General features: G+C 38.8%; 1 protein-coding gene across 2 annotated transcripts in view; it reads right to left on the bottom strand.

The window, feature by feature from the left end:
- The window catches only part of EXT1 (exostosin glycosyltransferase 1), a 351,759-nt gene that overhangs the window by 320,203 nt on the left and 18,408 nt on the right, over positions 1 to 13,148 (bottom strand). The window contains exon 2 of one of the 2 annotated variants that reach the window (XM_060195721.1): positions 10,219 to 10,290. The exons of the other annotated variant lie outside the window; for it this stretch is intronic. Coding sequence (XP_060051704.1) covers positions 10,219 to 10,290 — 72 coding nt within the window. The remainder of the gene's footprint in view (positions 1 to 10,218; positions 10,291 to 13,148) is intronic. 2 annotated transcript variants of the gene reach the window in all.

Here is a 13,148-nt window from a genome sequence, read left to right as displayed (position 1 = left end):
TGCTCCTATTAGTGTTATGAATATATCTTCTTTTTTTTTTCCTCCAGGGTTCTCACTGGTGATTGGTGCTGACACTACAAATCTACTGCTCCTGGTAGCCTTCCCCCAGACCCTTTATTTTTTGTATTTTTTATTATTGTTGATAGGACAGAGAGAAATTGAAAGGAGAGAGGAGATAGAAAGAAGAAGAGAAAGAAACCTGCAGACATGCTTCACCGCCTATGAAGCAACCACCCTACAGGTGGGAAACTGGGGGCTTGAACCGCGATCCTCGAGCTTAGTACTATGTGCACTTAAGGCAGTGCACCACCACCTGGCCTCACGAATATATCTTTTTTTTTTTTTTCCTCCAGGGTTATTGCTGGGCTCGGTGCCTGCACCATGAATCTACCGCTCCTGGAGGCCATTTTTCCCCCTTTTTGTTGACCTAGTTGTTGCAGCCTCGTTGCGGTTATTATTGCCATTGTTGACGTTGCTTTGTTGTTGAATAGGACAGAGAGAAATGGAGAGAGGAGGGGAAGACAGAGAGAGGGGAGAGAAAGATAGACACCTGCAGACCTGCTTCACCGCCCGTGAAGCGATTCCCCTGCAGGTGGGGAGCCGGGGGCTCGAACCGGGATCCTTATGCCGGTCCCTGCGCTTTGCGCCACGTGCGCTTAACCCACTGCGCCACCGCCCGACTTCCTCGAATATATCTTTTTATGATATGTTCAGTGCCCCAACTGCCCCCCATGACCAGTTACTGAGTCTAGTTGTCAAGGTCAGCTTGGCCCCATTCCATATTTTGAATATAAGAACTAAATCATTAGACAGTCTTCTGCCAGTGCCCTAGATGATAGCTCACCAACCTATCTTTCTAATGTAGACTCATCTTGTGGACTTCCAGTCATTCTTCACACTGGTGTCATCACTGCCCAGTAAACAGTAAGAAACACTCAAGAATTAAGTAGTCGCTTTTGCTCAATGAGTCTCAATGACAAAAGAGTGAAAGATAACACTCTCTATCCTGCTTTGATGATTTCCCCTCAGAATTCCATTGACGTGGACCATAACGAACATAACCATTATTTGGGGAAGAACATTAAAGGAATATATAAATGACTAGACTTATCAACTAAGTTTTTTCAGACAAACTGAAAAGTGATGATTAAGGACCCTTATTTGGGACTTTCGTGGCAAACTAGACTAATTCTGTCAGCTATGGTGTAGATAGGGTATACAGAGTACAGAAGTTAAAACAAACAAAACCTTTTGAGATAGGATGAAAAAGATCTGATGAAATGGCCATGTCCCATTTGCCATCTCCTGTTTCACTATAAGCCCCGCCCCCTCATCAGAATTATCACAGACCACAAGTCTACCACCTACTATGGTCTCAATGTTTACATTAACCCAAATTTGACATTTTTTTTAACTTAACCCTAAAGTTTGAGAATTAGGAGGTGAGGCGTTTGGGGTAATTAGATCAGGGGGATGGAACCTTTGTGAAAAAATTAATCTTACAAAGTAGACCCCCAAAGAGATCCCTTATGCCATCTACCTTGTGAGGATATAGTTAGAAGTTGCTAGTCTCAGGTTCGGGTGGTAGCACAGCGGGTTAAGCACATGGCACAAAGTACAAAGTACAAGGACCAGCGTAAGGACCAGCTTAAGGATTCTAGTTCCAGGCCCTGGCTCCCCACCTGCGAGGGGGGGGGGGTCGCTTCACAAGCGGTGAAGCAGTTCTGCAGGTGTCTATCTTTCTCTCCTCTTCTTTGTCTGCCCTCCTCTCTCGACTTCTCTCTGCCCTATCCAACAACAACATCGATGGCAATGACAACAATAATAATAACAACAAAATGGGAAAAAATGGCCTCCAGGAGGAGTGGATTCATGGTAATAGGTACCAAGTCCCAGCAATAACCCTGAATGCAAAAAAGAAGAAATTGCTAGTCTAGAACCCAGAAGAACGCCTTCACTATATCCTGATCATATTAACACTCTGATCCTGGACTTCCATCCTCCAGAGCAATAAATTCTGGTATTTATGGTTGTGTCACCCAGTTTGCAGCATTTTGTTGTAACAGCCCAAGAACACTAAGATACTACTACCATAATACTTGTAATATATTTTGCTCATGTTTGCCCAGATGCACAGCTAACTAGCTCACTGGGCTAACCGTAGGCTGGAAGACTGTGGATATCAGATCTTTCTTCTGCAGGTTGACAATCAAGACAGAAAATAAGCTGGGCATGATACAGAATTCAACTCTTTGAGGGGCTGGGTAGTGGCTCATCTGGTTGAGTGTACATTTTACTATGCTAAGGACTCAGGTTCAACCTCCTCCCTACCTGCAGGTGGAAAGCTTCATGAGTGATGAAGTAGGGCTGAAGGTGTATGTCTGTCTCTCTCCTTCTCTATTTCCCCCTCCCTTTTCAATTTCTCTCTGTCTCTATTTAAATAAATAAAACTAGAGAGAGAGAGAATATTCCGATCTTGTCAAGTCTGTCTGACAGCAACAATGTCACTTACAAAATACTTCAGGACACACTGGCCAAGAATTCAGCTCTTCAAGATGCTGTGGCCATATGCCCATCAGTGTTCTGAAGAGTCCCTAGGTAACTTTGAAAACATAATCTATTTAAGAGACCCAAGGCATGGTAGTAAAGTAAGCATCCAAGTTCAAGAGTCCAGTCTGAGCAGGAGATAAAAACTCACTCCGCTTCCTATTTTCTGAGTTATTACAGGCAAATATTTAACAAATCTAAACTTCACATTCATCATCTATAACATGGGCCTAGGGAGTCAGGTGGTAGGGCAGTGAGTTAAGCGCAGGTGGTGCAAAGTGCAAGGACCGAGTAAGGATCCTGGTATGAGCCACCGGCTCCCCACCTGTGGGGGAGTCATTTCACAAGAGGTGAAGCAGGTCTGCAGGTGTCTATCTTTCTCTCCCCCCTGTCTTCCCCTCCTCTCTCCGATTCTCTCTGTCCTATCCAACAATGACAACATCAGTAACACCAACAATAACTACAACAATAAACAAGCGCAAAAAAAAGGGAATAAATAAAATAAGATAAATAAAATAAAATAAAATAAAATAAAATGGGCCTAATGGATAGCAAATGTAACCACTGCAAAGACTAGATGAGACTGTATGTGTTAAGCATAGTGTGATCACTATGTCATTAATTTGGACTTGTGTCCCAAGGCCCTGTGCCTTATACAATTCAGACTGTGCCACAATCAATACAAACTGAAAGGAATTGGGATGAGACTCTATTGCAAATGAGGTGGCTATGTTTGAATTATTAAGCAATAAATGTCATATATGCTAGCACCCTTCATGAAAATACCTTGTAAGAAATCGGAGGATTAGGAGAAAATACCTAGAAAGTGGCCCCAACTATCTATTTTAGAGGAACATTTGAAGCATTAGCAAACCATCCTTTAAGTGAATCTGACTTTAAAATAAGGTAAGCTATTAAGTGCTTATTGGTTTTGGTCTATCATAAACCTTATAAATAATCTGGGAATATACAGTGATCATTTGGCTTTATTTTTCAGTAAGGAGTAATACAATATTTGGCGAACATCCTGGTGTCCAAACCTTGTCTCTTTACAAAATTAAAATAATAAAAATAAGGATGAACTGAGGTTGTCAGTGAAATAAAATAGAGATCATGAGAAATTAAGCACTTCTTTATAATAGTTACATAATATCCATCATATGTAAAGCTAATTATAATGAACAATACCCAAAATTGTGTGGAAGTAACTGCTTTTTTTTTTTTTCACGTCCCTCCTCCTCCTCCCCAATCCAGAGTGTTTATGGAATTGGGAACCTCTTGGAGCAAACCACTTTAGGTGCAAGAGTACAGAAATAATCCATCTTCAATATGTCTTCTAAGCTCAGCACCTGGAATGAAGCTATTGTGTCCAGTGATTTCCTATTATGGCCTTCCACATATAAAGAAAATGCTCTGAATCCTAAGAACTAATTACACATCAGCAGACTTCCTTTTTCTTCAGAGCATTTTAATTGGGTACTTTAAGTTGCCAAGTATGTTCAAAATGGTATTTCAAATAAGCACACAAAGTAACTGTCGATCTCAAATTGGAATATTAAGCCTCTCTTTAGATGTGGAGTTGATGCTCTTATTTTAAGCTATTCATCCTCTAATAGATGACAAGATGAAGAGAGAAACCAACTCTCTATGTCTATTTAACTCAGCTTGCTTTCATAATAATATGAATGTTTCGGTACAATTTCACTAGAAAAATATAATATCATATAAAAAGAGTTGGAAATCTAAAATTAGAAATTACCATTCCAGTTGGATATAAATAGTAGATCTATGTACCTTTACTTCCTGTAAGGAATTAGTTTAATAGTAAGCAGAATGGGATAACTATTTTAAGGGTTTAATTTTGTGTTAGACCCGATTATTCCTGAAGCCACCCTTCTCCAATAAAATCTCAGTGCTTTGATTCAAAAGAATAGGATCAATATCACATACAAGGCTCTACAACATCACACAACCACATAAAACTGCCATTGTGAAATACTGCACTGCATGGTTCTGTTAGTGCTTCTTTTATTCTTGCAGCGATGGACACACAACCTCAGAGGATGAATTCACCACTTGAAGGCTCGTGCCCAGCACTGGATAGAAACAATAAAAACAGTCTTGGGAACAGGAGCCTCCAGGGATATAGGCACTGCTATCCAATCTGACACCAACCCTACCCCTGAATTAATAATTTTTACACTTCCCACACTGCAACCTCTTTCTCAGATAAGTATTTTCACATCCCTAGAAATGAGTCCATCCCTTAAAATAAGTAAGTGCTCTCCTGCACAAGGACTGGGTATTTTTCTTTTCTCATATATTCAGGTACTAAAGCTAAAGCCTCAGTTTCACATTAAACAGATTTCAAAATAATTATCATGCATATCCTATTGCTCAACCAAGATTAAAAGGTCTACAAATCTTATAAAAAAAAGATGTCAAAGTTTGAAGTACCCTTTTCTGAAAGTTTTTTTTTTTTTTTTAGAATTCAGAGAGGTGACTATCAAATTATTTTTTATGTGCAGGAAAAATAATAAAAGCTATACTAGTTGAACAAAATGTAGAGTAAAAAATATATTTCTTCACTCTAACATGTTTGCCTAGGACTATTAACAGACGTTTATCATGTGTGCTACAGTAGAAAAATTTTGCTTAATAAAAGATAAGTTGGACTCATGCACATACTTGGGAAAATTCTGTTATTACAGCTGTATATTAATATACAAAGAGATTTTTTTTTATCAGATGAGCAGAATTTAAAAACCTGATAGAATAAGCCCATTCTTATAAAACAATCCTTTACAGATAATTATGTTTTATTACTCTTCATTTTATGAGGATTGTGTTATACAAAACAAATACCAGATGCCTATTTGTTTTAATCATTTCTGGGAGGGGGGGAGTCCTACAAATACCTCTGTGAATAGAACTGCCTTTAATTAAATGCAATGTGCAATCAGCACATAGAAATTAATACTGTTTGAAGCACGTAGAGTAAAAGTATCAAACATCAACTGTGGAACATACCCTTTTTTTCCCCCGCTCTGCTGAGAAAGATAATATTACCAGGATGCTTATTTAGGAGTGGAAATCAGCAAGATACAATTGTATGGTCATTCACATTCTTATTTGGGGGACATTAAAGCCAATGCTCCTGGGAATTATAAAACCTGGAGGGAAGGAGAAAAGTCAGCATTTTTCATGGCACATATATTATACCAGACTCCATATTAGTCTTCTCTTATGAAATCAGGTCAGCCCATTCTGACTCATTTGGGTAAAGCCGAGACAGAAGGGACCCTGCTCCATCAAAAACTGCAAAATTATTTCTGTATGGCTTAACTTTTCAGTCTGCAAACACCACAGAAGGCTGCTGTTTTAAACAGTGGCTGCTGTTTGATTAACACACCCATGTTCTAAAAAAAAAAAAAAAGGAAGAAAGAGGAGGAGGTGGAGAAGAAAGAAGAGAGTAGGAGGAAGAGGGAGGAGACAGATTTAAAAAAAAAAAAGTACTATCAAACTAAAATTTGACAATTTCTTCCTGACCCAAAAGAAATAAATCCTATCTGTCCACCAGTCAGTTCTATCAGAAAGTGAAATTTTAACATATAGCATTTTAGTCCCGCAATGAGGAAAATGTAGCAGCCTTCTCTCTCGAGCTCTGTTTTTGTCTTGTTTGCTTTTGATCAAATCATAATAGTAAGACCTAGTCTCTATCCCATTCTTAGACTTTGATATCATCTGGCAAGTTATGACTCCTACTCACCAGTGCCACGAGAGAAAATAAAGATATCTTGAAAGCACTATGTGAAATGCCATGAGACAGTCTGCAGTTGTATCTAGCAATCAACTTTCTACAAAGAACACTCAATAAGCCATATCATACTTTTTTAAGGAATTACACCCTGATGTCCATTATCGTCAATTCTGAATCTCAGAGCAGTCCTGCATTAGTGCAAGCTCTCACTGTTCTTTTCATAGGACTAATTGGTTAGTGGAGATTGAGATTGGGATAAATTTTAAAAAGAACCTTATTTTTACTTTATAGAAAGCAATAAATATCTCAAGTTTTTTTTTTTAAGCCTTTACGACAGATTTTTAGACAGTGGCTGGCAACAGTGATAATAATTAAATTAACTATATAGCCCACCCACCTTTTCTTTTTTTTTTTGCCCACCACCTTTTAAAAAAAAAAAAAAACTCATTTTGCTGTCAAGATCTGAGGCTGCATATGCAAAAAGGCAAACTGAGAGCAGGAGTCATACATTTCATTTTGCAATTGGCCATAATCTAATCAACAAACTATCTTCACAGCGGATATGCCTTATGGTTGTTAAAATGAGGAAGAGAGCTATCTACATGTACAGACATGGAATGAAGTTAGATATATAATTAAGTGGCTGTAAAAAAGAAATTACACAACAGGATATATGTATGTATGCATATATAATATGCTGTTCTCAAGAAAATAATGTTACATGCCAAAAAAAAAAAAAAAACATTCACTCATCTGTTAAGATTGTAAATGGAGGGTGGGGGCTATATTGGGCTGACAGAAAAGTCATGACATGTTTTTCTATGCAAAAAATGCATCATAGCTTTTCCAACAACCCAACAGTATAGTGGACTTAACTTTCATAACATTTACATGATGGGCAATGCTCTAATAGTCTGCAATCTGCAATCTACACTATTTAGTTTTTGTTCAGAACATTCAACAGATTGAGGTCTGTGCAATAACCTTTGGTGAGTCTATCTTATAAGGTTAAATGTAAACACCGAATTTCTGGATGAAATCTCAGGAGTGAGATAGCATGATTTGAAATGGTAGGAGTAGGTTTGATGTCAGATGAGGGAGTCAAGGTTAAGACAAAAGAGAGAGAGAGAGAGAGAGTGTGTGTGTGTGTGTGTGTGTGCACATGCAAACATAAGTCTTCACAAAAGGGAGGGCTACTGGGGAAGAAATGAGAGTAACTTAAAGCAAGAAGCAGGAAAGGATGATGTGATTTGTTTAACAGACATAAGCAAGTACCTCTGATGATTTCTGGTAACAGCTAAAGAGTCTATCTAAGAAAAAGGGGTCTGTGAAGTCAACACTTGCCAGGGGTAGTGCAAAGTATCCAGTGCTTCTCTGCAGAGAAATGCCAACTACAGACCTGTGAAGAAATGGTCTCAGGATGATCCATGAAAGCAGAAGCCATCCTGTTGTAAAACTATGTCACAGGTAGAAAAGACAGTAGAGCTGTGGTGGTCTTTGCGATGAGAGGAGAGTCCAAGAAGACTGAATAAACCACAGGCAGTTGGCTGAGCATGGCATGCAGGCATTCTATTCATCAGCATATAGTGGGGACTAAGGTTCTTCTCCAAGAGGACAGTTGGACCCTTCCTTGGCATAAACCCTCAAAAACACCAGAGGAATTAGCAGAGAGGACTTTTTTTCTACTGGGAAGCTGCTGGAAAAGCTCCAGCACAATTCTTTTCAATGATTTCTGTACTTCCCCAAAAAGTAAAAAAAAAAAAAAAAAAAAAAATCAACCCTTCAAAATAAATCCATGTCCTTCATAATAAGATAAACTATACCTGGCCAAAGACTAAAATGCAATGCAGTTCAATTTCCAAAAAGAAGGGTGTTTGAGATATTATAGAATGATGACTAAGAACCTCACTATAAGTTCAATAAAAGGCCCAAATATTTTCAATTATTAGCAACTCTATTTTTGTTGAATCTCTAATATTACTCCAACTTACTCTTTTGAACCTGATGATAGTAGGTGGGGCTCCCTTCTAAATTTTATTGCTACTCCACATCCCCTTTGACAGGATCCTATCAACCAATTCCAAAAGTCTACACTAACAAAAGGCACTCATTTGATAGGTATTTCTTGACCAACCATATGCTCAGCAATATACTAGCTGCCAGAGAAATAAGAGTCAAAACAAATACACAACTCTTGAAGCAAGACTGCACAATATGAAGATAAAGTATGAAGCAGAACAAAAGTTTAAAGAACTCAAATAACTGTGATTTGGAGTCACACAGAGTAAAGCGAAAGAACCTATTTGTGCATTTTTCACCATGAAAGGAGGTGCTATATACTTTGATTCCAATATTCTTTTTGGTCTAACCCTCTTGATCTATATTTGGAGGGAAAGAAAAAAAAAAAACTCAGTGTATACTAAAGAGAACTACAAAAAGAAAGCAAAAACTCCCAGAATATGCCATAAGACTGGCTCTATCTGCTTGGCTTGTGGAATTTCTAGACGGAAAAAAAAAAAAAAAACTACAATGGTCTAATCAAATACGATGATGTAATGATGGCGGAGGATGGTGGCACACTCCCTTAAGCGCACATATTACCATGCTAAAGGATCCAGGTTTGAGTTCCTGCTCCCCACCTGTAGGAAGGACACTTCTCAAGCGGTAATTACAGCGGGTGTGCAGGTGTCTATCTTTCTCTCTCCCTCTCTATACCCCCATCCCTCTCAATTTCTCTCTGTCCTGTCAAATAAAAATAAAAAAGAGGAAGAAAAAAAAAGATGTTGACAAAAAATAAATTATCATAAACGCAAGGTAGAATGATCAAGAGATTAAACTGCTCCCTCTCCCCCCCAACCCCGTCTAAATTCTAGAACTTCTCCAGGTACTGAATGACAAGACATGTAGAAGAGTCACTAAACCTACAAATCCAGGTTCCAGAATTAAGCAGGGTAAGAGAACAGAGGGAGAAGAAAGCCTTCTGAGACACCCTCCATACATGTTGGATACAAGGCCTCAGATTGCCATCTCACCTGCTCTGTGTGGACAGAGAAATCCTTCATCAAGGCTTTTGTTGATGAGCTAGGATGATAACCAGGGAATGCCCTGTGCTGAAGGGCAGGCAAAATGGCCTGCTGTTTTATGCGCTGTAATCTGAAAAATCACTAGACCACTTTTATACCTCCAAGGGAAACTACAGTGACAGGCTTCCAATGATAGGTTAGACCATGTCTCGAATAGAAACAGACTCAGAAGGTTCTCAAGATACCATACCTAGGTAGTCCAGAAGTGAGTATTTTAAACATTCAGAAACACATCCAATAATCCTATTAATTCAATTCATCTAATTAAATTTGTTAATTGGGAAATACAATATGATCACTACTACATGAATCTGCAAGTCAGATTATTTTGCTTTGTGAAGAAGAGAGAAGAGGGCTTTGGGACAAGGGGGGGGGGACCAAAAAAAGTTTTCTTAATAGGTTTTGAAATAGCACCTTAATTCTTGGCACCAAATAATCTTCAACACCTGACTCAGGAATGTTCCAGCAGAAAAAAGAAAAAGAACTGGGAATATTCACTCCATATGAAAATACAGGTCTATAATCACCTTTGAGTTCAAATACACACCTGCTTCCTGTCTGGAGCCAAATAATATCAAAGTTGGGGTGCAAATAAGGTTTCACTTTACTTGTATTTAGTGAACAACTCACTAGTGCCACCTTTTTAAAAGATGGTATTAGAGAAAACTTTATGATTCTGTGAATTATAGCCAAGATGTGATGCCATTCTAACATGTTTTGTTTCTGATATGGTAAAGTTCCAAAAGACAGGATTTGAGCCTTGAAAAATCACAAGTACAGCAAGACCTGTACATAATATGAAACCCAGTTAAGAATCAGTTCACATACAGATTTGATGGCCAAAATGATATTGTAGAACAGCTCTTTGAAGGGGGTTGTTCATGAATGCAGTTATAGCTCCTAGGAGAAAGAAGGAAAAAATGAACTACCATGTATCTGGATCCTCCCACAACTTCAAAACACAGGATGAAAAATCCTACCTGGGAGTCGGGCAGTAGCGCAACTGGTTAAGCGCACATGGTGCAAAGCGCAAGGAACGGCGTAAGGATCCCGGTTCAAGACCCCGGCTCCCCACCTATAGGGGAACCACTTCACAAGCAGTAAAGCAGGTCTGTAGGTGTCTTTCTCTCCCCCTCTGTCTTACCCTCCTCTCTCCATTTCTCTCTGTCCTATCCAACAACGATGACAAGAATAACTATCTAACAACAAAGACACTAACAACAACAACAGTAAAAAAAAAACAAGGGCAACAAAAGGGAAAAATAACTAAATATTTCTTTAAATTAATAAAAAATAAATCCTAGCTAAAATTCACCCTAGGATGTTTTTTACAAGTGTAAGATAAACATATACCATTTTTAACTCAACATACAGATGCAGTACAGTGGCCCAGGTCTCACAGCTATTGCAAAGATCATCCTAAAAGAGAAATTGACAACTGTTAATAGACATGAAAGCTGTTGAGAGAGATATTCACCATTTTTTTTGATTTGCCATGTGCTCTAGCATGATAAGATCCCCCACATGCTATGTAGAAGAAATAGCTTGGTCTTCTCTGTCTTATGCAAGGTTATTTCCATGGCATAGCTCCCACCATCTTAATGTTGTTGTTTTTTTCCTAGAGTCTGAAATAAAATGAACCATGTGATGCTCAGTGTCACAAAAATGGGCTGACAAAATAGCTCACTTGGATAGTGTGTATGTTTTCTCATTGGAACCACTTAGGTTTGAGCACAGCCCCCACTGCACTAAGGAAAGCTTTAGTGCTATGATATCTTTCTCTTTGTTTCTGCCTCCTCCTACCTTGGGAAAGAAAGAGAAAGAAAGAAAGAAAGAAAGAAAGAAAGAAAGAAAGAAAGAAAGAAAGAAAGAAAGGAAGGGAGAGAGAGAAAGAAAGAGGAGGGAGGGAGGGAGGAAAGGAAGGAAGGAAGGAAGGAAGGAAGGAAGGAAGGAAAGAAGGACTAGAGTTGTTAAATTCCAGTACAGCCCCATCCCCCACCCCCCGAAAAAAAGGAATCCGTATCATGGAAATGGTGGGAAATAATTTCATAAAAGGACAGAGAATTTTTTTTCTTTTTCTTTTCTCTTTTTTTCTTTTTCTTTTCTTTTTTTTTTTTTACCAGAGCACTACTCAGCTCTGGCTTATGGTGATGTGGGGAATTAAACCTGGGACATCAGAGCCTCAGGCATGAGAGTCTCTTTGCATAACCATTATGCTATCTACCCCCACCCAGGACAGAGAATATTTTTTTTAATATTTATTTACTCTCTTTTGTTGCCCTTGTTTTTTATTGTAGTTATTATTGTTGTTGTTATTGATGATGTCATTGTTGGATAGGACAGAGAGAAATGGAGAGAGGAGGTGAAGACAGAAGACAGGGGGAGAGAAAAATAGACACCTGCAGACCTGCTTCACAGCTTGTGATGCGACTCCCCTGAAGGTGGGGAGCCGGGGGCTCGAACCCGGTCCTTGCGCTTTGCGCCATGAGAATTTTTTAAGACAAAGTCAAGCTAATGATTTGCATTCTTGGTTGAACAACATGCAGGAAATGGTAACCTATTGTAGTTGGCAGCTGTTACTACAGGTGGTTGGAAGTTGGGGCCCATGCCAAACCACCAAGAACTTCTATATGACTGGCAAGCTACTATATCACAGCACATTACAATTATAATGAGCTATAAACAGACAGGTCAAGTGACAGACATAAAATGAAAACAGTGACAAAAACGCATAAATGGCAAGTCTGGAATTATACAAGTCTTCTGTGGCTTAATGGAACAGAGTAATGACAGTCACATTGATTATTTATTAAGTGCTTACTTTGTACCAGCAACAGTTTTAATATTACATGTAAAATTACTCAATCCTCACAGTAACAGCCCTGTGAAGTAGACATTGTTATCACCTCCAGTTTCCAAGTAAAGACATAGAAGCAAGGAAGTTGCCCAATGTTTTACAGCAAATGAAAGAGCCACCTTTCAGTACAAACTATTCGCCTCCAGAGTTCCTGTGCATAACCTCCATGTGCTACAAGGCTAGAAGTCAAGAGATGGCGTGCGTGTTCAGTCCTGATTCTGTCCCAACTAGCTACATAACCTTGAACAAGTTGCTTAATCACTCTGGATTTTTATCTCTATTGCAACAAGTTATACTAGACCTTCAAGGTCACTTCCATGAGGTTCTTGCTCTTCCCTCCAGACTAAACTATCTGATGCCACAATAGAATGACTGAACAGCATGCTTCTCTTATCAGAAAAACACAGAACAGATATAGAGACATGCACATATCTGTGCAGACCTAGTAGACCCAATCAGTGATGACTTCAAAGTCTCTGTGCAAGAATACCATATGAATAAAACAAAGAAGCTCCAACAGTCACCAAAACGTCCTAGAATCCCTTTTCTTTTTTTAATTTTTATTATCTTTATTTATTTATTGGATAGAAACAGCCAGAAATTGAAAAGAAGGTGGAGAGAGAGAGGGAGAGAGACAGAAGGACACCTGCAGTACTACTTCACGACTTGGAAAGCTTCCCCCTTGCAGGTAAGGACTGGGAGCTTGAACCTGGGTCCTTGCATATTATAACAGATGCACTCAATCAGGTGCACCACCACCTGGCCCCTTGAATAGTTTCTATATATCTTGAATTAAGGTTGCTGACTTCTTAGCTTATTTTTACTAGATATTTTAATGCATTGTGAATTTTAAAGGAGCATATAGCAGATAAAAAAAATTGTCTTTTCAAGACAAATGTAT

The sequence above is a fragment of the Erinaceus europaeus genome, chromosome 1 (assembly GCF_950295315.1).
Source record: "Erinaceus europaeus chromosome 1, mEriEur2.1, whole genome shotgun sequence".
Taxonomy (NCBI): domain Eukaryota; kingdom Metazoa; phylum Chordata; class Mammalia; order Eulipotyphla; family Erinaceidae; genus Erinaceus; species Erinaceus europaeus.
Note: the sequence above shows the minus strand (reverse complement) of the source record. Positions and strands in the feature narration are given on the sequence as shown.